This window comes from Zingiber officinale, chromosome 5A (genome assembly GCF_018446385.1).
Source record: "Zingiber officinale cultivar Zhangliang chromosome 5A, Zo_v1.1, whole genome shotgun sequence".
Taxonomy (NCBI): Eukaryota; Viridiplantae; Streptophyta; class Magnoliopsida; order Zingiberales; family Zingiberaceae; genus Zingiber; species Zingiber officinale.
The window spans coordinates 7,643,066-7,667,559 of NC_055994.1; the positions used below are offsets into that span (position 1 = coordinate 7,643,066).

The window sequence follows — 24,494 nt, forward strand, 5'->3', positions numbered from 1 at the left end:
TTCAAATTTTTTTTTTTTAAAAAAAAACTTACTTTGAAAAATACTCTTATACTTTTTCAAATGTCTGTTTTGAAAAATAAAATGAAAGTGTTTTGAAAATTGCATTGAAAATTGATTTAAAATACTTTGAAACATACTTTGAAAGTTGTTTTCAAAACACTTTGAAAATTTTTATAAAATTCTTGAAAAGGTTATCTTGACTTTGGCGTTTCTGAAAATTTGTTTGATAACTATTTTCAAAATGTTTTTAAAATTATTTTGCTTGGATAAATTTCTTTGAAAATACTTTAAAAATATCTTAGAAAGATAATTTGCAAACCTTTTCATAAGTTTTCTTGAACAATTGAAACTCTAAAAATTACTTTGCAACACATTATTATTTGAAAAGTTTTTTGAAATCTATCTTGAAAAATTGTTTGTAAAATTCTTACAAAATTTAGCTTTGCAAAATGGTTTGTTTTTTCAAGTTTCAAAATTTTGAAAACCTTTTGTAAATTTTGAAAATTCATTACAAAATATTTTGAAATTTTTTAACTCCTCCCTACACTAAACCTGCAACTTTTATGTTTACTTTTTAAAATGTATTACTTATGCTTGCTTGTGTATTTACATAATTTGATCCACTTATATGCATATTTTTTTATGAATGTCAAGGGGGATGGTTAGGATTTAAGTAAGAAAAATCAGAGAAAATCTAAAAAACTTAAACCTAAAAATGATTAAGAAAATAAACCTTAACTATTATATATATATATATATATATATATATATATATATATATATATATATATATATATATATATATATATATATATATATATATGGAAGAATTAGTGTAGTTGGTACTAATAATCAAACCTGAGTTTTGATGAATGACAAGTGGATTAAAATTAGATGTGTTGTTGATCCAACCTTGTTACTAAATGCATAAGGTTGACTAACTTGATAGGTTAAGAGAGACAGATACTAGGTAGGAAGTCCAAATGTGGGATTCTAGCAGAAGATCGGGATGTTCGATTCTCGATGGATTGAAGTCCGAATGTGCGATTCTGACAGGAGGTTGGGATGTTCAATTCCCGATTGACGAGGTCTGGATGTGTGATTCTGGCAAGAAGAGCTGGTGGGTCAGATTAGACGTCAAGGAGGTAACTAGACACTTGATAAGTGAAGGTAAGCCACTGGAGGAGAATGAATCAGTGAGGGCGCGTCTCGGTTGAAAGGACAATATGCATCGGTTCAATTTAGGTCCATTTCGAAAACCTAAATTGAGACTCTAACTAGATCCTAGCCTCAGGGAGACATGATCTAATTACTAATTAATACTATTTTTATTGTGATAACTCTATTTTATAGGTTATTACTTGTTTTGTGCTAACAAGAACTTGCAGGACAAAAGGAGCATAAGTTGCCTTGGGTGAACAGTACCCTAGGCGCCTTCCAGGCGACGGAAGGCACCTTCGGGAGTTTGGAAGGCACCTTCAGTCAGATAACACTGAAGACCTAGACAATGATAAGAGCCAGTTTTTAAGGGATAGGTTTTATGTTTGAAGCCGCCTTCAGTGGTGTTGAAGGTGCCTTCCATCCCTTATAAAAGAGGCATTCGATCAAAGCTTATACAACAACTCTTCTACAAGCTTCTACACGTCCGTTTGGTGTTTTGACTGCTCTAGCTTCCTACCGCTACTCTGCTATAATGCTGCTATGTCTGACTACTGCTAAGGAGCCACCCAACACTGAGTCTGATCCGATCATCGTCGAAGGTGTTGGGTAACGAACATTTCATATTATACTTAATTTCTACATAAAAGAAAGAGTAGCGTGTTACACTTGTTCTAACTTTTCTTTGTATTCGATCCCTCTTCCAGCGGTTCTAGATTAGGTTATTATTGGATTACCCATCGATAGGTCCACGGGACCTGGGCCTTGGAGTAGAAGTTACTGAAGGCTCTGAACCAAGTAAAAAATCGAACGTGTGTTTTTCTTTTTTCTTGTTTTCTCGTTATTCTGATGCATTTGTACCTAGTTGGAAAAAGAACAAGAAAAGTTTTTAAAACCACGTGATTCACTCCCTCCCCCCACCTTTCACGTGCGTCTTGATCCAACAAACTTCAGCCTGGTGTCAGGTCCTCTAGACCCGTCAATTTCTACACTCTCGGTAAAGAGGTTAGACAAACATAACATCTAACTTTAATCATTTGTAATTTATCAAAATTTGAGTTTGACCTTTAGTACTAATGACACTAACAGTAGCTGCTATAACGTGTAGAAGTTACCCAATAGTTGCTACAACTTATTTAGGATGGGTTTAGACTTTAGGGTTGTAGCAACTACATAATTGCTTATACAACCATTTTAAAATGATTCTTTTATGAAGTTTAATAATTTTGATCAAGTTGATAAATAGTATTTTGTTATAATAGTGTTCAATGACCCCAAATCCTAAACCCTAAATATGTCATAACAATTACTAGGTAGCTTCTATATAGTGTAAGCCCTAAACTCACCCTAAACGTATTGGAGTAGTTATTCGGTAGCTTCTATACGTTGTAGTAAATATCCAATAGCTTCTACACGTTATAACAATTATATCGTAGCTTTTACAATAGTGCTAGGTCAAGTAGTATTTTCGGGATAAAAATATTGAAGGGTGTCATTTTGATTTTTTTTTTTTTTAAAGGGGCACTCTTTTGATGATTTGTAAAATTTAGGGTGCTCTTTTGATTTTTACCCATAGAAGTTTCCATGGTATATATCCAAGCATTTTTTTTTATTGATTAAAGCAATCAACAAACTGATTACAGTGTACCTCAAGCTTTTGTGAGTATTTACTATCAATTAAGACGATATTTATACAGCATGAAAGATCCTAACAGTTTAGATTTGCTAATGACAGGCAATATAATAAAAACACCACTGATTCTGCAGCTATCAGATATATAATTGTCTTTAATTGAACAATTATGTTTCATAAGTTTATTCAAGGTCTCCGAGTGATGAATTCTTGATGGATTGCTCAGAGACATCTCAACAAACTAACAAGCTAATTAAGAGGTTAAGGCTCAATGCAGTTGCAGGCTGTGAGAAATCGAATAAAATAAATTCAGTCGTGAGAATATCCATTAGAGAGATTTCAAATGAATGGTTTGGAAAATAAGTATATTGAATAACAGTCACAATGAATAAATTGATACAGACTAATACGGATTATGACGAATGAATTTAGAAGGTGATGTGGTGGTTAAAATTAAGATGCATGACGAGATAGTCCTATTCAAAAAAGAATAATATTCCCTCATTTGGCTTGGATCAATACCTCAGTATTAAAATCCTTGAGTTAATCAGACTGGATTTTAATCCGACTAAGGAAGGATGGTCAGTCGTTAAGCTGAGCGAACCAGGGAGTCTAATGTCTCAAGGGTGGTCATCTCTTAGGGAGGTCAAGTTTAAGGCTGACCGACCTTACATAGCGGCTGAGATGATGGGATGACTCTGTAACATGTCAATCATAAATAATAATGTGCATGTGCATTCATCCGGTCTTAAAGTCGACCAAGCATGTATGCTCTAATCGTATGAATATTCAGCTGAATTAAAGACACTTAGCCCCATCAATTCTCATATGTGCGATCGACCAGATAAAGACTGGCCGGGTTAAAAGCACTTAGTCTCATCAACTGCTATATGTGCGGCCGGCTAGATAAAAACCGGTCGAATTAAAGGCACTCAGCCTCATCAATTCATACATGTGTGACCGGTCGGATAAAGGCCAGTCGGATTAAAGGCACTCAGCCTCATCAATTCTCATATGTGTGACCAGGCAGATAAAGCTCAACCGGGTTAAAGGTACTTAGCCTCATCAATTCTCATATGCGCGACCGACCAGATAAAGACTAGCCAGGTTAAAGGTACTTAGCCTTGTCAGCCCTTATATATGTGACCAATTGTCCGACTTAATGCCCTCAGCTTCATAAATCTTTCTAGGGATGTCCGACCAAAGTGCACTTACGTCCGATCAAGCAAAGGATTGATCGGGCATATGACACTTATACTTATGTTATTATCAATTGCCCGAACGGAATTCCAACACAACATATGTTATTATCAAAGGAATTTCCCGGGATCTTGATATACTCTACCATTCTCCAGTGAGTATATTAATGTTGCACAGGATGCGATTGAGCAGCTTAATCTTACATAGGGTAGTGGGATATACAAAATGCAACTAAACGGCTCAATAAAACATACCAGCTTAAGGATCGACCGAGATATATTCAGCGCAGATTACATCACTTAAACAAAGAGGTTGGCTTAAGGGTCGCCCGAGATATATTCAGCAGATTATATTACTCTAACAAAGAGGTCGACTTAAGGACCGACCGAGATATACTCAATAGACAATATTTTAACAACTTATTAGGGTTGTCGAGGAATATTCCTTGGGCACTTCCGGCGGAGGTTAGCTATGATAGCATACTCCTTCAACAATTTCATCAAAGGGCCTAAGCCATAAACGGTAAAAAAAAGTGCATCTGTGGGTAGAAAAAACATTTCTCAGACTGTTAATGCATATCATCTAGAATGTACTTTTTCCATCACCTAACAAACTCTGACGTACGATACCACTTCATGATTACAGAGGTTGTGAGAGGTGGTGTATAGAAGGGATCATCTCTATTGACAAGGTAGGCATCATCTGCATATGGAACCTACACTTGTGTGTATCCACTACTGTTCTTCATTTCATTCGTCGGAGATCGTACTGACTTGAGCGTCAAAGGGTATTACCAGGGATCTCTTCCCTGGTTTTTTGTCACTAACATTTTGTTAGATCGTCTGAGTGTACGTAGGATCTGAAGGAAATCTCCTTCTCGAAGTCAAGAGCTCTTCTCTTTGTCAACGATCAAGTTATCATCTCCAACATGCCATCTCTTCATCTCTTAGACAAGATCATAGATCATTATGGTGAAGGGTCTATATCTTCTTGAAGATCAACTCTGCATTAAAACTCATCCCTCCAAATATGTTGTGGTTACTTCCCCTCCAAATATGATGTATCCTAGAATACATGATCTAGGGTCTCCTCTTCATGTCGGCAGAAGGCGAATCGCCTATCCTCCTGATACTTCTGCTTGGCGCAGACAGATAGACTCCCATGTGTTAACAACCATAGCATAAATGCATGACTCGATTGAAGGTCCTTCTGCCAAACTATTTTTACCCATAGTTGCCTAGCCATGTTATCTCTAAATGATTATATGCCTTCTGTGCACCCCCTTTCCCCTATCAAATTCCACTCTGTTAGTGTTTGGCCTGCAGCTCATTACTTTTCGGTGGGGCCTAGTTGAGCTTGACCCAACCATCCTTCTATTCTTCGTTGCAAGGGCTCCTTTTCAATTCACTTCTTATTGAGCTATGGTGAGACGACCAGTTCACTAAGAAAATAGAACTAAATGCTACAGGGCAAATATTCCAGTCAACAAAGTGATGTTCCAATGAAATTTGATTCATTCCTCGACCTCTGATCGAAATATTTATGTATGGGGAATATGATATAGTTTTTTTTATTTTTTTTTAAATATGATATAGTTTTTTTTTATTTTTTTTTAAATAGATCAATATCTTTTTGACAATTCTAATAATTAAGGATGCCTTATGCTTTTATTATTTTACTTATTTTTATGCACTAACTAGGCAATAACCCATAAAAATTACTAATTACTAAACAACAATAAAAAAAACAAATCTTTAATTTATCAAAAAGATCTTAAATATTTCTTATATCCACCTTCAATTCATTTTATTTAATTTTAATCTTCTCCCAACAAAAACATAGTCATCCTTAAATAAATATTTACAAAATATTTCTTCCGTATTTAAATAAAAAACATTAATTGTTCACTCGACATTGTGATCCTATAACTATTTATGACATAATTTTAGTTTTATGAGAAATTTTGCACATGGGTAAAAGATGATCGTACTCGTTTTAGTATCCTTATCAATTCGTCCTAGAATCAATACAAATGAGAAATGTATTTAGCTAGGTCATGATGAGATTTAAATCTCAGATCTCAAGTTCATAGTACCTTATGCGCTAGTCACTAAATTGTCTCGATGGAACTAAATTTTTACATATACATAGGATAGTAAAGGTGGAATTTGTTATCTCAACGGTCTCATATGGTTAATTTAATGATTATTTATAATAAAATAAATTGAAAAATAATAATTGAGGTTAATATATAAAAGAATTTTTTCCTGCCTATAACGTGATTTAAATGTTTGTCCCATAATAACAACTCTACTAGAATTGATACACCGAATGAGAATGTAATTTCCATTTGACAGACACGTAATTTAATATTTTCACGAATTATCATACGAGTATATTACGAATTTAGTATTTAGTAGATTCTGCGACGGATAAGTTATAATATTTTAATGACATGTTTTTCCCTACGAAGGTGGGCTCTCACTACAAACAAAAGGGAGGATCTAATTATCAAAAGATAGATTTGACAACCAGTGATATACGTTGTTCCATGGATTATCATATGAATACAAATGCGGCAAGAGCGTTCGAGAATCGATGCACCAAATGTGAAAGTAATTGTTATTTGACATACACGCGTAATTTAAAACTTCCATGAATTATCATATAAATATATATTATGTATTAAACAGATTGTAAAACGGAGGAACTATTATATTTTAAGTATACATTGTCTCCATACCTGGCATCGTACAGCTCTCTATGTATATATAACAAAAGGATCTTTCTATCACAAGGAAGATATAACAATTTGAATTACGACATGGATCCTATGCCATGGCTGCTCTTTCTTCTTTTCACCTTCTTCACTAATTCCTCCATCGCCTCTCCTTTTTCTTCGAGTCGTTACATTATTCAAGTGGAAGAGCCGATTGAGCCGTTGACAGAAGAGAGCCTCAAGAGGTGGCATGAATCTTTCCTGCCGTCGGTCGACGTCAAGGTGTCTGGCGTCGAACGACGACTGCTGCACTCCTACAGCGACGTCTTCAGCGGGTTCGCCGCTACGCTGACGGAGGAAGAGCTGCAAGAGATGGGGAAGAAGAATGGTTTCGTGCGCGCGTTCCCCGACCGAGTGCTACATGTAATGACCACCCACACGCCGGATTTCCTCGGGCTCAAGGTCGCGAGGAAGGGGCTGTGGAACGATTCAAAACTCGGGAGCGGAGTCATCATCGGAGTTCTTGACACCGGCGTGACGCCCGGCCACCCTTCCTACGACGACGAGGGGATCCCGCCTCCACCCTCAAAGTGGAAGGGCTCATGCGATCTCGAGACCGGTTGCAACAACAAGCTCATCGGAGCCAAGTCGATGATCGCCGGTGGGGGTGGGAGTCCTCCCGTCGACGAGGGTGGCCATGGGACCCACACTTCTGCCACCGCTGCTGGTAACTTCGTCCGCAACGCAAGCTACTTCGGCTTTGCCAAAGGCACGGCAGCCGGGATGGCCCCTCGGGCTCACCTCGCCATCTACCAGGTCTGCGGTGGTGACGGCAGCTGCAGTTCAGCCGATATCCTCGCCGGGTTGGACGCAGCTGTCAAGGACGGTGTCGACATCCTCTCTATCTCACTCGGCGGCCCTTCGAAGCCTCTCGACCAAGATCTTGTCGCCATCGGTTCGTTCGCGGCGGCTAGGAAGGGCATCTTCGTTAGCTGCGCTGGCGGCAACGATGGACCTAAATACTACACCCTCTCCAACGAGGCGCCTTGGATCCTCACCGTGGCGGCTAGCAGCGTCGACCGAAGTTTTAGGGCCTCCGTTAAGCTTCCCAATGGGAAGGTAATCCCCGGAGAGTCTCTCGACCAACCTAGCAACTTCCCTGAAAGCTCTCTTCCCCTGTACTACTCCACCAAGTCGCCGACTTGCGACATGGATCCTCCCGATGATGGCCACAGGGGTAGCATCTGGGTATGTGAGGTCGAACGCGGCTTTCTTGTAGATGTGGTGGCATTCGCCCAGTCCCACGGCGCTAGGGCGTTGATCTCCATTTCCTCGAAGACAGAGGGTGCCACCATCTCAATTAGGAAGATGGGCTTTCCTTTAGTAGTGCTCACCACCCAAGAAGGCTCTCGCCTCATATCATACTTGAACTCTTCTTCTGACCCCTCCGCGTCAATCGTCTTCAACGGGACGGTTCTCGGTGTATCCCCCGCCCCCCTCATGGCATTCTTCTCCTCCCGGGGACCATCTATGGCAACGCCAGGAATCCTCAAGCCAGACATCTCTGGTCCTGGCCTTAACATCTTCGCCGCATATATTCCATCCAGTGACACTCCGGAGTATTTGATCGAATCTGGCACATCCATGGCTACACCTCACCTCAGCGGTGTCGCTGCGCTATTAAAGGCCACACATCCTAATTGGTCGCCAGCAGCTATCAAGTCAGCGATCATGACCACGGCAGACACCGACATCTCTGACGAGTTACTTGAGCCGGCGCTCTATTACACCAAGGGCGCAGGACACATCAACCCTAACAAAGCTGTCAATCCCGGTCTTATTTACGACATCACCAACCATGACTACGTCTCCTACATCTGCGGCAAATTTGGCGAAGAAGGTGCAAGAAATATAGCACGCGGAGTTGTGGATTGCTCAAAGAGCATGCCAGAAGAGGAGCTCAACTACCCGTCGATTTTACTAGCCCCCAAAGGTAGCGCGGCGGCCAAAGTAACCCGGACGGTCACAAATGTTGGGCCGGCGAGATCGAGCTACACAGTGTCGATGACCATATCGGAGACTTCCGTGTTAGCTATTATCACCCCCAAGACGCTGACATTTACAGAGTTGAACGAAAAGAAGTCGTTCACCGTGAGCGCGGAATGGAGCGCCGGTGGACCTCCCACTTCCGGTAATCTATTCGTGGAGGGAAAGTTGACTTGGACCTCTGATGATGGTATGTATGTGGTGACCAGCCCATTTGTCGTCTCCGCCCTGGAGTACTCGTACTGATGCAATGCTAGTTCAAGCTTCTCTTCTTCATTGCAAATATTATATATTATTCTTGGTTATTAAGAAGAATGTATGAATAAATAAATTGTGTTGGGGACTTGAATAAATAAATATTTTCCTTTTAGTATCATAAATTAACATTTTTATAAGTGTTTATTTACTATATCTATATAATATGGAAAGGTGAGGTGACAGTCAAAATCAAAGAGAGGTGGTACCCAACGTGATACTCTCGATAGGACCTTTGCTCCTCACCTAGTACCTGTTGGTGCAACCTTAGGTCAAGGTTGACCTGGTTGACCCGACTCGAGGTGACTTGACTCGAGTTGTATTTTGATGTTTGACTTGGGAAGATTGTTGATGCAACCTTAGGTCAAGATTGACCTAGTTGAGTTGTATGTTGATGTTTGACGAAAAGAGAGTTCTATTCTTGATGTTTGACAAGAATAGATGTTTGGGAGATTGTTGGTGCAACCGTAGGTCAAGGTTGACCTGGTTGACCTGATTCGGGAAAAAGTCCAAGTATGGAGACTTGGCAACGGAAAAGTCCAAGCAGGGAGCTTGGCACCGGAAAAGTCCAAGTATGGAGACTTGGCAATGGGAAAAGTCCAAGTATGGAGACTTGGCAATGGGAAAAGTCCAAGTATGGAGACTTGGCACTGGAAAAGTCCAAACAGGGAGTTTGGCACGGGGAAAAGTCCTGGTGAGTGAAGCCAGGCAGTCGGAGAAGTCCTGGTGAGTGAAGCCAGGCAGTCGGAAAGTCCTGGTGAGTGAAGCCAGGCAGTGGGGAAGTCCTAACTGGGATGTTAGGCAGTTGGAAAGTCCTGGTGAGTGAAGCCAGGCAGTGAGAAAGTCCTAACTGGGATGTTAGGCAGTGTGGAAAGTCCTGGTGAGTGAAGCCAGGCAGTCGGGAAATCCTGGTGAGTGAAGCCAGGTGAAAATCCTAGTGAGTGAAGCTAGGTGAAAGTGAAAGTCCTGGTGAGTGAAGCCAGGCAGTGGGAAAAGTCCTGGTGAGTGAAGCCAGGCAGTGGTGGAAATCCTGGTGAGTGAAGCCAGGTGAAAACCCTAGTGAGTGAAGCTAGGTGAAAGTCCTGGTGAGTGAAGCCGGGCAAGGGAAAATCCAGATGGATCAAGGGTGATCGGACATCTGGTGTTGAGAAGGTCAAGTAGGTCAAGGGAGTGACCGGATACTTGACATGAAGAGAAAAGTCCAAGTGGGTCAAAGGGATTGACCGGACACTTGGTGGGAAGTCTTAGCAGGTCAATGGAGTGACCGGATGCTAAGTATGATATACCAACAGGTCAAGTTGACCGGATGTTGGTTTGAAAGGTTTGGGACTTGGTTTGGGCAAAAACCAAGCTCTGGATCGATCAGTGGATCGATCCAGTGATACACTGGGTTATCTGATCTGTCTGGTGACCGATCAGTAACCAAACAGTATGCTACTATATGCTATCTGATCAGTCTGCAGACCGATCAGAAAGCGAACAGAAGGCAAAGAGAAAAGGAGAGGATCGGTCTGTGGACCGATCCACATGCACCCTGATCGGTCCACAGACCGATCAGGAGATGAACAGAGAACTGGGCGAGTTCTCTGTGAAGAGTGCTGATCGGTCTGGGGACCGATCAGCGGTCTGCAGACCGATCAGAGAGGATCTGGACCGATCAAGCTTCAGCCTGATCGGTCCACGCACTAGCCGTTGCGACACAACGACTAGATTCTGTGTCTTCTTTATCTTCTTCGCAGGTGCAGGTATAAAGGGGTCCAGGGCTTCGTTGCTGGCACTTAATCTCTTCCTCTAGAACTTCTATTCTTCTGCTGCTGAAGCTTCTGCTTCAACTGAGCTTTGATTGAGCTCGCCTCCGAAGCTTCGCGTAAGCTTCCCGTCATCGACAAGCTGCTGCGTTTGGGTTGTGAAGTTGCTGCTTCACCTCCAGTCGACAAGAAAGCAAGAAATTGGTAGAGTGCTATTGTATTCATATTGTATTGCTTTTCTTACTGTTCTTGTACTCTTTGTTTGCTGTTGCAAACGTTTGTGGCGAGGTTTCTCCACCCACAAGGAGTATATTGTATTAGCCGGTTCTCCGGGGACTCATCCACCGACGGATTGACTGGACTCGTCCACCTTACGGACACGCCGAGGAGTAGGAGCCCTAATCTCCGAACCTCGTTACATCCTTGTGTTAAGGTTTGTCTTTCTTCTCCTGTTTTCTTTCTACGTTGTATTTCCGCTGCACTAACCTAATCGTAGGAAGAAACGCGAAAGATTGGGGTCGGCTATTCACACCCCCCTCTCTAGCCGAGTACGAAGGATCCTAACAGTACCAAGGCCTCCAATCCCAGGCCGACCGATCCAAGGGTCGGCCCGACCTAAGGGACCTAGTGTTTTCCTCTTGGGATTCGATACCTAATATATATTCGTTCCCCCATGAGTCGGTCAAGCATGAAGTCGGTCGTGCGTAATTTCAGGCAGGCATATAACTGATTGAGTATGAGAAGCAGTTCTCCACTACTATCTCCTTCATAATAGTCGGTCAATCATAGTGCCGAGCGAGTCTACACATCTAGGTATTCCTATCTCCCATCTATACGGTTGACAGATCAAACAACTCTCATCGCATATCCGACCGGATAAAAGTACCAATTAGATCTTTTGGGATAGCTCCCCGTCAGAGGCAGGTATCCCATCATATGGATGGTCGATAATAGAATCGATTGGAGCTAGGGGACTTTACTTCATATTACTTCAATATCAGGTCTTCAGTATTGCACAATATATAGTCGCACAACCTAGAGGTCGGGCGACCTTACTATACTTGGTACTCTGCTTGTATAATGATCTTTCAATATACTATACAATCGGTCTGTTAAATATCCAGTCAGGACAATCTTCTAGATATTTTAGGCCAACCCTACAAATGGATGCAACTCGGACAGTAGTCACTTACTTATTGTGTCAAAATACTAGAACATACCGCATTGACCTAAGGAAGAGCTAAAGACCTTCATTGTCTCTTGCTAGTTAGACTAGTGAGGCATGGATATTGTTGGACATTTTTCTATAGCGACTAATCAGAAAAATTTCTCCTCGTAGTTGTAGACTACTCCTCTAAGTGGGTAGAAGTAGAGTCACTCGCTAAGATAACTGAGCAGATGGTTATCAAATTCTTATGGCAAAATATTTTGTGTCGATTCGGCATTACTCACAAGCTTATGTCTGACAATGGGAGGCAATTTCATGGACGGAATATTAAAGAGTGGTGTGTGAACTATGACATCCTGCAGGCCTTTACATCTGTGGCTTATCCTCAAAGCAATGGCCAAGCAAAAGTCACCTACAAAGAAATCATCAGAGGACTCAGAACTTGGCTCGACCACCTTGGAGGAAGATGGGTCGACGAGCTACCGAATGTGCTAGGGGTTTGTCGCACCACGCCTCGAGAAGCCACTGGCCTGACCCATTTCCACTTGATGTATGGAGGAGAGGCGGTAATGCCAGTCGAGATTAATGTTGCATCCGATCGGAGACAATTATATGATGAAGAAAATTTTGAGTGGCGTCTTATGGAGTTGGACCTAGTCAAAGAAATCAAGGATAAAGCAGTTGTTCAGCTAATAACGTATCGGCAAAGAATGAAGTAGAACTACAATAGAAGGGTTATTCTAATATCATTTCAGGTTGGCCATTTGGTATGGAAAAGAATCAAGCCAATATGCAATGTCTGTTGAACCCCGTGGTAGTTTTGATGTGATCAACCAAGTTCAGGTTAGGTCCTGTTTATCTGATCCCTGTGTCTAAGTGTGCAGGAGCTTAGGAGCGTAGGAAGTCGAGCAGAAGACGCAGCTGGCGAGAAGGACGACACGGGAAGGGAGCCGACGGGCTCGATGTGTCCGAAGGACAGGAGAGCTACGAAAGAGTACACCCGGTGGGCGTGAAGAACGTGCGCGGTGTTCGAGGGATATAAAACTGGGAAGAAATCCTGCTCGAGGAGGAGGCCGGGAATTGGGTTCGGGTGAGCCCTATTCCGGTTGGCCGCTATCACCTAAAAGTTCAGAGCATCGGAAGCCAAAGCCGGAAAGAAGCAGTGCTGGAATCACTGCTCAAGGCGCCTTCAACAAGGTTGAAGGCGCCTCCAGCTTGAAGGTGCCTTCAATCTGGTTGAAGGCACCTTCAGCCTTGTTTAAGGCGCCTTCAACTTGGTCAAACAAACCGTTCGTGCGCGGATAAAGTTTTATCCGCTAACCCAGCTTGGAGGCGCCTTAGACCCTCAATGGAGGCGCCTTGGAGCTTCGGGATAGAATTTTCAGGGGCTATAAAAGGACCCCTGGAGCTAGGAATTAACAAGAACTTCCACATTCAACTCTGTAAGCATCTCCTAGCAGTAGTTCTGAGCCATTAGAGTGTAAAAGGCTTCTCCGCCTTCAGCAAAGGAGAATTTTATTAGTGTGCTTTCTTACTGCCCTGGATTAACAACCCTCTTGGTTGTAACCAGGTTAAATTCGATTTCTTCTTTTATTTCTGCCTTTATTTTATTTACTATTGCATTAATTGAGTTGAAAGAACAAGGAGGGTAGTTTTATTTTTGTTTACAGCAATTCACCCCCCTCTTGCCGGCCTCCGCTGCACCTACAATGTCAACAAACTAGAACTGCAGTGGTGTAGACCATACAAAGTGATACAAAAGCTCAGTTTAGGATCTTATTATCTGCAAGATGAAAATGGAAGGAATTTAGACCGACCATGGAGCGCAAACCATCAACAACCCTATCGGGTTGGGTAGTAAGTTTACGATTAAATTTATGTAAGTTTTAAAAATATTTGTTCTATGAATGTAGAAAATTTTAAATGGGAAATTACTAAGTGTTTCACACCCTCGAGCAGATCGATCGAATTATAAGTGAACATGTTCTCACACTTCCAGACTCTCGAGCCGATTGACTAAGTTATAAACGAACTTCCTCTTGCGCTAAGTATCCAGACTCTCCAGCCGATCGATCGATTTATAAGTGAGCATGCTCTCACGCTTCCAGACTCTTAAGCCGATAGACTGAGTTATAAGCGAGCAAAGCACTCACGCTTCCAGACTCTTGAGCTGATAGACTGAGTTATAAGCGAGAAAAGCTCTCGCGAAAAGTGTCCCAGACTCTCATGTCATTCGACCGAGTTATAAGCGAGCTTCCTTCATGCTAAGTATCCAGACTCCCGTGTCATCCAGTCGAGTTATAACTGAGCTTCCTCTCACACCTCCATACTCTCGAGCTGATTAGCTGAGTTATAAGCGAATTTTTTCTTGAGTCAAGTGTCCTAGACTCCCGAGTCGATCGGTCGAGTTATAAGTAAACTTATTCTCGCTCTAAGTGTCCCAGACTCTCAAGCCGATTGACTGAGTTATGCGTGAGCAAGTATCCAGACTCTCATGTCATTTGATCGAGTTATAAGTGAGCTTTCTCTCATGCCTCCAAACTCTCGAGTCGATCAACCAAGTTATAAGTAAGCATGCTCTCATGCTTCCAGACTCTCGTGGCGCTCTACCGAGTTATAAGTGAGCTTTCTCTTGCGTTATGTATCCAAACTCTAGTGTCATTCTCCAAATTATAAGTGAGCTTTCTCTCATGCCTCCAGACTCTCGAGTTGATTAGCTGAGTTATAAGTGAGCTTACTTTCACGCTTCCAGACTCTTGAGCCAATTGGCCAAGTTATAAGCAAGCTTGCTCTCGCGCTAAGTATCTAGACTCTCATGTCATTCGGCCAAGTTATAAGTGAGCTTGCTCTCACGCCTCCAAACCGCCTAGCTTTCATCTCTTTGTGTCAGTATCAGCCCAGCAGAGTGCTTTCGCCATTGGTGTTCTTTCCGATCTCTATATATTTCACCGCTCCACCAAAAATTCCCTCTACCCCTACCGTACTCCAGCTTGGTAGTTTCCACAACCTGTACAAGGTTGAGCCCTAGGATTTGACGGCGGACTTGAAAAGCCACCTACAGATGCTTTACGCCCAATCATTCCAGATAACGATTGCATCCTCTGTCTTACCGTGGCTGCTGGCATAGAGTTAGCCGATGTTTATTCCCCAAATACCGTCATTGCTTCTCTGAGAAAAGAAGTTCACGACCATTGGGTCTTCTACCTCCACGCAGCATTGCTCCATCAGGCTTTTGCCCATTGCAGAAAATTCCCCATTACTGCCTCACGTAGGAGTTTGGGTTGTGTCTCAGTCCTAGTGTGGTTGATCATCCTCTCGGACCAGCTACTGATCATCGCCTTGGTAAGTTATTGCCTCACCAACAAGGTAATCAAAAGCGAGCCCCTCCCTGGGTGGATTCCCCCTTTTGCTCCTCAGCCTACGAGGTATTAGCAATCATTTCCAGTTGTTGTCTCCCAAGGGAAGGTTCTTACGCGTTACTCACCCGTTCGCCACTGGAAACACCACTTCTCGTCTGACTTGCATGTGTTAAGCATGCCGCCAGCATTCATCCTGATCCAGGATCAAACTCTCCATGAGATTCATAGTTGCATTACTTATAGCTTCCCTGTTCATAGATAAAGTGGATTCGGAATTATCTTTCATTCTAAGGCATAACTTGTATCCATGCGCTTTATATTAGACTAGAGTTCGCTACCAACAATATAGTCATCCCTACCCTATCACATCAATCCCACAAGCCTCTTATGCATTCTCATTCGATCACGGCAGGGGAGCAAGTCAAAATAGAAAAACTTACATTGGGTGTAGGGATAACCAGGCTCGAACTGATGAATTCCACCACGTCAAGGTGACACTCTACCGCTGAGTTATATCCCTTCTCGGTCCCATCGAGAAATAGAACTAATTGCTTCATAAATCTTTTCAGGGGCATCTGACCAAAGCGCATATATGCGTCGATCAGGTAAAGAATTGATCGAGCATACGACACTTATACTTATGTTATTATCAATTACTCAAACAGAATTCCAACACAACATATGTTATTATCAAAGGGACTTCTCAGGATCCTGATATACTGTACCATTCTCTAGTGAGTATATTAATGTTGTGCAGAATATGAATGAGCAACTTAATCTTATATAGGGTAGTTGAATATACAGAATGTAACTAAATGACTTAATAAAAGAGGTTAGCTTAAGGATCGACCAAGATATATTCAGCGCATATTACATCAGTTAAACAAAGATGTCGACTTAAGGACCGACTAAGATATATTCAGCAGATTATATATATTACTCTGACAAAGAGGTCAGCTTAAGGACCGATCGAGACATACTTAACAGACCAGCAGCAGACAATATTTTAACAACCTGTCAAGGTTGTTAGAGAATATTCCTTGGGCACTTCCTACGGAGGTTAGCTATGATGGCATACTCCTTCAACAATTTCATCAAAAGGCCTAAGCCATAAATTATAAAAGAGGTACATATATGGGTAGAAAAAAATTTCTCAGACTATTATTGCATATCATCCAGAATGTACTTTTTCCATCACCCAACAAACTTCGATGCATGATGTCACCTCATGATCACGGAGGTTGTGAGGGGTGGTATATAAAGAGGGATCTTCTCCATTGGTAAGGTACGCATCACCTGCATCTGGAACCTACACTTGCGCGTATCCACTATTGTTCTTTATTTCATTCGCTGGAGATCGTACTGACTTGAGCATTAGAGGGCCTTGCCAGGGATCTTTTCCCTGGTATTTGGTTACTAACACTTTGTTGGGTCATCTGAGTATGTGCAGGATCTAAAGGAGATCTCCTTCTCGAAACCAGGAGGTCTTCTCTTCGTCAATGATCAAGCCATCGTCGCCAGTGCGCCATCTCTTCATCTCTTGGACAAGATCACAGACCATTATGGTGAATGGTCTATATCTTCTTGAAGATCAACTCCGCATTAAAACTTATCCCCTCAAATATGTTGTGGTTACTCCCCCTCCAAATGTGATGTACCCTAGAATACATGATCTAGGGTCTCCTCTGTTGGTGCAATCGACCTAGGTTTGATCAGTGTGATTTGTTGGTGTGATTAGCACTAATGGTCTAACTCAAGTTTTGATGAATGACAAAATAGGTTAAGTTAGTTTCATTGTTGTCTAACACTCTGATTGAGTGTGAAGGAGAAGCCCAGACAGGTCGACAGACTGACCTGATGTCTAGGACAAAGCCTAGCTAGGTCAACGGGTCGACCGGATAGCTGGCACGAAGTCCAAACGGGTCGACGGGCTAACCGGACGTTTAGCACGAAATCCAGGTAGGTTGACGGGCTGACCAAATAGTTGGCACGAAACCCAGACGGGTCGAAGGGCTGACCAGACGTCTAGCAGATAAGAGAAGGTAAGTCACTGGAGGGGGGTGATTGTGAGGACGCATTCCCGGGAAGGGAACATTAGGCGTCGATCCGACTTAGACCCATTTCGGATATCTAAGTCGAGATCATGTCTAGATTTCGGTCTCGAGGAGACGGAATCTAATTAATATTTTTATTTAATGATAAACTGTGTTAACACTCTATTTTGCAAGATATATATTTGCCTAGGACTAACATTTTCTTGCAGGTAGGAAACTGCTGGAAAACAAGGGTCCGAGCGCCCGAGACGGGCACCCGGGAAGGATCCGGGCGCCCGGAGGTAAATTTTATCCCCAACGTCACATCGTCACGTGGAGATCCCTGGTTGGCTCGACTACGTCATATTCAGGGCGGCCGAAAGATTCCAGGCACCCGGAACCTCCTATATAAGGAGGGTAAAGGCTGGAGCTAGAACACAACTCACAAACTGCTCTCCTGTGCTCCTGCGACGCTGCGAAGGCTCTCCGACAAGTTCTATTTTTTGTTTCTTTTTAATTATTGTCGGTTTTCCTTTTCTAATTAATTCTTGTACTTCAATTCTGTAATTACCTTTCGAGTAATTAGTGATTGCCCATCGAAAGCACCCTTGTGTGCAGGCCTTGGAGTAGGAGTCGACACAGGTTCCGAACCAAGTAAAACTACTTGTGTCATACTTCTTGCTTTAATTTTTCCGCTGTGTACTTTACTCGCTCGATTTTTTTTAATTGATGTTCACCCCCCCCCCCTCTATCGAATTCAAGATCCAACAAGTGGAATCAGAGTAGGTACCTCTCTGATTTGGTGTAACCACCAATCAGACAGGGGGTGAAAATAGTTTCTTTTCCTTTTCTTCGATTTTCAATTTTTCATAATATTCCAAACTAGTACTATTACCTTTTTGGAATTTTTTTTCGTCGCAATCAATCTGAATTGGTGCAACACTAATTTAGTTTTTAAATTATCTTTATTTTATTCCGCACTACTAGTTGAAGACCTAGTCTTGGGACATTTTGTCTATCTTTTACTTGTGTGCAAATTAAAATGTCTTAACTTGAAGGCTTCAGCACAGTACGTCCTCCCCTGTTTCACGGGGATGATTTTCCGTACTGGAAGAAGCGGATAGAGGTTTACCTAAAGACGGATTTCGACCAATGGTTCAACGTCACCAGAGGCTACAAGGCGGCGGTCGATAACTCCGAAATTCCACTGGACCCAGAACAGTGGACTTCGGACATGAAGAAAAAAGCGTCAACGGACTTCAAAGCCCTCAACAGCCTACAATGCGGACTGACAAAGGAAGAGTTGAACCGGGTAGGACCGTATCAAAACATGAAAGAGCTATGGGACAAATTGATCGAGCTACACGAAGGAACTAGCGACGCTAAGGTAACAAAATGCGACCTCCTTTTAAATAGATTATTTAACATTAAAATGCAGGAAGGAAAAAAAGTGAGTCAGCTTCACGCAAGGATCAAAGACATCCTCAACGGACTCCATGCAAAAGGACATCAAATTGAGAATCGAGATCTCATCAGGTATGCGTTAAACGCTTTTCCGCATAATAATTTGTGGCCATCTATCGTGGATGCCTACAAAATTTCTAAAAATTTATCTAAGTTAAAGTTAGATGAACTATTTTGTGAATTAGAATTACACGAGCAAACTAACGTCGGGACCGAGAAAGGTATTGCTTTATTTGCAGGTTCCTCCAATGAAAGAACAAAGACCAAGCCTGAGGTTGAAGATGAGTGTGACCAGGACTCTGAAGACGAAGAATACCTGGTGAACCTGGTAAGGAAAATGTTCAACAGGAGAAAGAAAAGATTCAGCAAAAAGGACCTGCAAAAGATCAACTCCCCAAATGAACCAAGAAACGTGACTTGCTTCGGATGCAACAAGAAGGGTCACTATAAGAACGAGTGCCCGAAACTGAAGAGTGACAAGACAAATACATCCAAAAAGAAGGCTCTTAAAGCGACTTGGGATGACTCTTCCTCAGACGAATTGGAGGTCGAAGATTAGAAGCACCAGAGCCACCTTGCGCTGATCGCCCTCGAAGAAGAATCGGAAGACGGGTCCGAACTCGAATCGAGCCATGAGTCCGTACTCGTTTCTGAAGGTCTCGAAGAGGTAAACTTTAATTTGAATAGAAAATTCTTTAAAACTATTGCATGTTTGAATAGTAAATTAATTACATTAGAAAAAGAAAACAAATTACTCCTTGAGAAAAATCAAAACCTCAAGGAACAAATCAAAAATCCAAATCCAACTCAAGACCTAACACTTGAGGAGGAAAACTTATCACTAAAAATATAAATTAATAAATTAAAAGATCTCTTAGAAAAATTTACAACAAGATCTAAGAATTTAGATCTAATTTTAAACAATCAAAAAGTAATTTACAACAAAACCAGACTTGGTTATAAGTCAAGTTCAAATAAAACATTTAAATCATTAATAACCCAACACAAATAATCAAGTAAAACTTGGGTTCCGAAAGCGTGCTTAACCACGCAAGTAGGACTTAACCAATACTACATACCCAAAGAAAAAATATATTATGTAAAATCAAATAAATCAAATCAAAAACCAAAATACAAACTCAGACTAACAAATTCAAAATCTAAATATTTTAAACCCTACCGAGACTTTGAATATCATCAAGTTAATTAAAACTATAAAAAGAACAAACATAAACCAAGAACTAAAAATCAAAAATAAAGGCCAATAATTCAGGGGAAGACTCCAGAATAGTTGGCACCTCCAAAAATAATCTACTCGACAGGGTAATCGAAACTAACCTACCTGGCAGGGTAATTAGAACTAAATAGAAAGGGACCAAGTTTAACTTGACCTATGGTATTGGTGAAGTTTTGGATGATAGTACGTTAAGGAAGCTTAGTCTATGCATGTCTAGGAAGATATGACTTCGACCTAGTGCATTTGGCTAAGTGGAACTAACCGAAGCCACCCTTTATGGATCCTAACCTGTTAGACCAAGGTTTTGTATTAAGTTCAGTAGATAGGACTATTTGAAAAACATCGAAGGCATGGTTACTCTAATGATGTCCAAGTGACTCACCATAACCCAGAAGTTTATTCAGAGAATGTCTATTTGTTGAGCCCAAAGCTAAACCTGAATCTAACGTAAAGTAAAACCAAACCCTAAAACTAAAACAAATTCATCTTACAAAATTATAGTATTCCCTAATTGAAAACGTAGATCGGGTGAGATGACTAAGGAATAAATAAAATTAAATTTAAATTAAATTAATTAAATTAATTAAATTAATTAAATAAAATTAAAATTAAATTAAAATTAAATTAATTAAATTAAAATTAAATTAATTAAATTAAATTAATTAAATAAAATTAATTAAAATTAAAATAAATTAAATTAAACTAAAATTACATTAAAAATTCTTTTTAAAAAACTTTAAAAATCATTTTAAAATTCTTTTAAAAAATCTTTAAAAATATTTCAAAAATTCTTTTAAAAACTTTAAAAATCATTTTAAAATTTTTTAAAAAAATTATTTTCTAAACGTTAAAAGTTATTTTAAAAAAAACTTTAAAAATTCTTTTAAAAACTTTAAAAATTATTTTAAAAACTTTAAAAATTATTTTAAAAATTTAAAAATTATTTAAAAAACTCTAAAAATTCTTTTAAAACTTTAAAAATTATTTTAAAACTTTAAAAATTATTTCGAAAATTCATTTTAAAACTTAAAAAAATTATTTTGAAAATTCTTTTAAAATTATTTTCGTTTTAAAACTTTAAAACTATTTTAAAATTCCTAAAAAAAATATATACCGGGTTAAAAACCAGGGGTGGGTGCCCCTGGTATCGTAACCCGGGGAGCCCGGAAGGTACTCATAGCACCCCGCTCAACTGAACCCAGAGTGCCCGGAGTAATTCCGGCCACCCGGACTCCTCTATAAAAAGAAGGGGGGGGGGGGGGGGCCCGCTCCCTTTGCAACGCATTTACTTCACTCTTGTTAAAACTCTTTCCGAGCTTTACCGCGAGAGTGATCAAAATTAAAATTTTATTTCATTCTACGATTATTACATGGCTGCAAATCAACCGAGGTCGTCATTTCTAAAAATATTATTCACAATGCCTCGGTAAATCTCTTTTTTCCTCCTAAGTTTTCTTTAAATATTTCACTTATTTTTTTGCTCAGTATAGTTTTTTTTTATAATGTAGAAAACGTTCTAGATCTGGTGTTGGGCCCTCTACTGCTAGTGTTGACCCTAGGTTCCCTACTGATGAACTTAGGATTAGATTTAAGTTGACCATCTATATGCCTATTAGGACTAGGTGCTTAGATAAATAGTTTTTTTTGCGCTCTTGTGTTCCAGCTGTAGAGGTCATTAACCACTATAACCTATAGAACCTTGTGTTAGGACCTTCGGATGCGGCTAGAGAGGGGGGTGTGAATAGCCAACCCCAAATTCACGTTTCTTCCTACAATTTGAGTTAGCGCAGCGGAAATAAAAGATAGAAACGAAAATGGAGAAGTTCAAACCTCAAACGCGATGATATAACGAGGTTCGGAGATGATACTCCTACTCCTCGGCGTGTCCGTAAGGTGGACGAATCCTATCAATCCGTCGGTGGATGAGACCTCGGAAAACCGGCTAATAAGAACTCCTTCTGGGTGGAGAAACCTCGCCACAATCTCTTTTGCAACAGCAATAAAGGAGTACAAGAAATAACGCAAGAAACAATGGATAATATGAATGTAAATACACTCTACCAAGTTTGCTTGCCTTCTTCTCGTCGACTCGAGTCCGTTGATGAAGCAGCAACTTCACGGATGATGCCAACAGCAGCTGATCAACCAATCGAGGGAAGCTCACACGAAGCTTCAGCAAAAAGAAGCTCAGCAAAGCTCAAATCGCAGTAAGGAGGAAGAGCAAGAACTATTCCTATAGAGGCCCTCGACCTCGATATATATCCTGCACCTGCTGCACCTGTGAAGAAGATAAAGAGCAACATAGAAATCTAGCCGTTTTGTCGTAACGGCTAGGCCTGGACCGATCAGGCTTCACCCTGATCGGTCTGGGAGCCATCTGATCGGTCTGTGGACCAATCAGGCCCTAGGCTGATCGGTCCCCAGACCGGTCAGCCATCTCTGTGAGGGTTGGCTTTAAAGCCTGATCGGTCTGTGGACCGATCAGGCAACGATCAGTAGCTTCCTGATCGTTTTCTGATCGGTCTGTGGACCGATCAGATAACCTACAGCGAACCACTGTTTGGTTACTGATCGGTCACCAGACCGATCCAATGCCTTAGAGCTTCCCAACCCTAAATCCTAAAGCCTTCCCGGTCTAGAGAACGAGCTACCGAGCCCTCTCTGACCTAGTCTGGAGAAACGAGCTACCGAGCCCTCTCCGACTTCCATGTCCGGTCCAGAGAACGAGATACCTAGCCCTCTCTGACCTAGTCTGGAGAACGAGCTACTGAGCCCTCTCCGACTTCATCTGCTCCAGAGAACGAGCTACCGAGCCCTCTCTGACCTAGTCCGGAGAACGAGCTACCGAGCCCTCTCCGACTTCATCCGGTCCAGAGAACGAGCTACCGAGCCCTCTTTGACCTAGTCCGGAGAACGAACTACCGAGCCCTCTCCGACTTCATCCGGTCCAGAGAACGAGCTACCGAGCCCTCTCTGACCTAGTCCGGAGAACGAGTTACCGAGCCCTCTCCAACTCTGTCTGGTCCAGAGAACGAGCTCCCGAGCCCTCTCTGACCTAGTCCGGAGAACGAGCTACCGAGCCCTCTCCGACTTCCCATGCCAAGCTTCCATACTTGGACTTCTCCCGTGCCAAGCTCCCTGCTTGGACTTTTCTGTGCCAAGTCTCCATACTTGGACTTTTCCCATGCCAAGCTCCCTGCTTGGACTTTTCCGTGCCAAATCTCCATACTTGGACTTTTCCCAGTGCCAAGCTCCCTGCTTGGACTTTTCCGTGCCAAGTCTCCATACTTGGACTTTTCCCGTGCCAAGTCTCCATATTTGGACTTTACCGAATCAGGTCAACTCAAGTCGGGTCAACCAGGTCAACCTTGACCGAAGGTTGCACCCACAATCTCCCAAGTTTTTATTCTTGTCAAATATCAAGATACAACTTTTCTATTCTCGTCAAACATCAAAATACAACTCGAGTCAGGTCAACTCGAGTCGGGTCAACCAGGTCAACCTTGACCTAAGGTTGCACCAACAATCTCCCCCTTTTTGATGTTTGACAAAAACCATAATCAAGTTAGGTTAACCCGATAACCTAACTTAGGTTTTCCAATAGTTCTCCAATCAATGTTCTTCCTTGAACATTCTCCCCAAACTCCAATGTTCTTCCTTGAACATTCTCTAGACATTTCTCCCCCTTTTTGACACACGTCAAAAAGAGTGAATCAAGGTTAAGAGTTTCTTCCTAATGAAAGTCCCATACCTTTCATTGAAACCCTTAATTTACCCCTTGATACTAAAGACAATAATCAACTTAGTGATAATCCCATATCACTCATCCTCAGAAATCGAGTAAAAACTCCCCTAAAAGTCAACTCCCCTTTGACCAATAGGTAAAACTCCCCCTAAAGATCAACTCCCCCTTGACCATTGCACCAACAATGTCTTGGAGAGTTTCAACCCTTTAGAAATCAAAAACACCAACTTCCAAAGCTGAAATTTCAGACAACAATCGAAAATCAGCATTTTGGCATGCTCTGATCGGTTACCAGACCGATCAGAACCTCACTGGATCGGTCACCAGACCGATCCACACTTCTCTGGATCGGTCCAGTGACCGATCCAGACTTCCCTGGACCGATCAGGATCCCCTCTGATCGGTCCACAAATCTCTGATAGGGATTTCTGATTTTTCTCCCGAAATTCAGAAACCCCTAAAAAATCACAAAAAATTCCAAAAATTATAAAATTTTGAGGATACATTCCTCATAACATATATTATCATGGAAAAATAGTTTTCTATGAAAATAACTTCCATTTTTAAATCTTGATACAAAGTTCGAAAGACTTTGAAATAGCTCAAGGTTAATCCATCTTTGTATCAACTTGCTCAATGATGAATGCTATCACTAGAAAAGCTTCATCAAGGTTTTTCAAATCAATTTTGAAATGATTTTAAACCATTTAATTTAGGACCACAATCTTA

The 24,494-nt window shown here is 41.4% G+C and overlaps 1 protein-coding gene across 1 annotated transcript; it reads left to right on the forward strand.

Moving 5' to 3' along the window:
* The first annotated feature begins 6,956 nt into the window (after positions 1 to 6,956).
* On the forward strand, positions 6,957 to 9,002 carry LOC121979393 (subtilisin-like protease 4). The gene has a single exon (XM_042531386.1). The coding sequence runs from the start codon at positions 7,083 to 7,085 to the stop codon at positions 9,000 to 9,002; it is 1,920 nt and encodes a 639-aa protein (XP_042387320.1). The 5' UTR covers positions 6,957 to 7,082.
* The last annotated feature ends 15,492 nt before the right edge of the window (positions 9,003 to 24,494 follow it).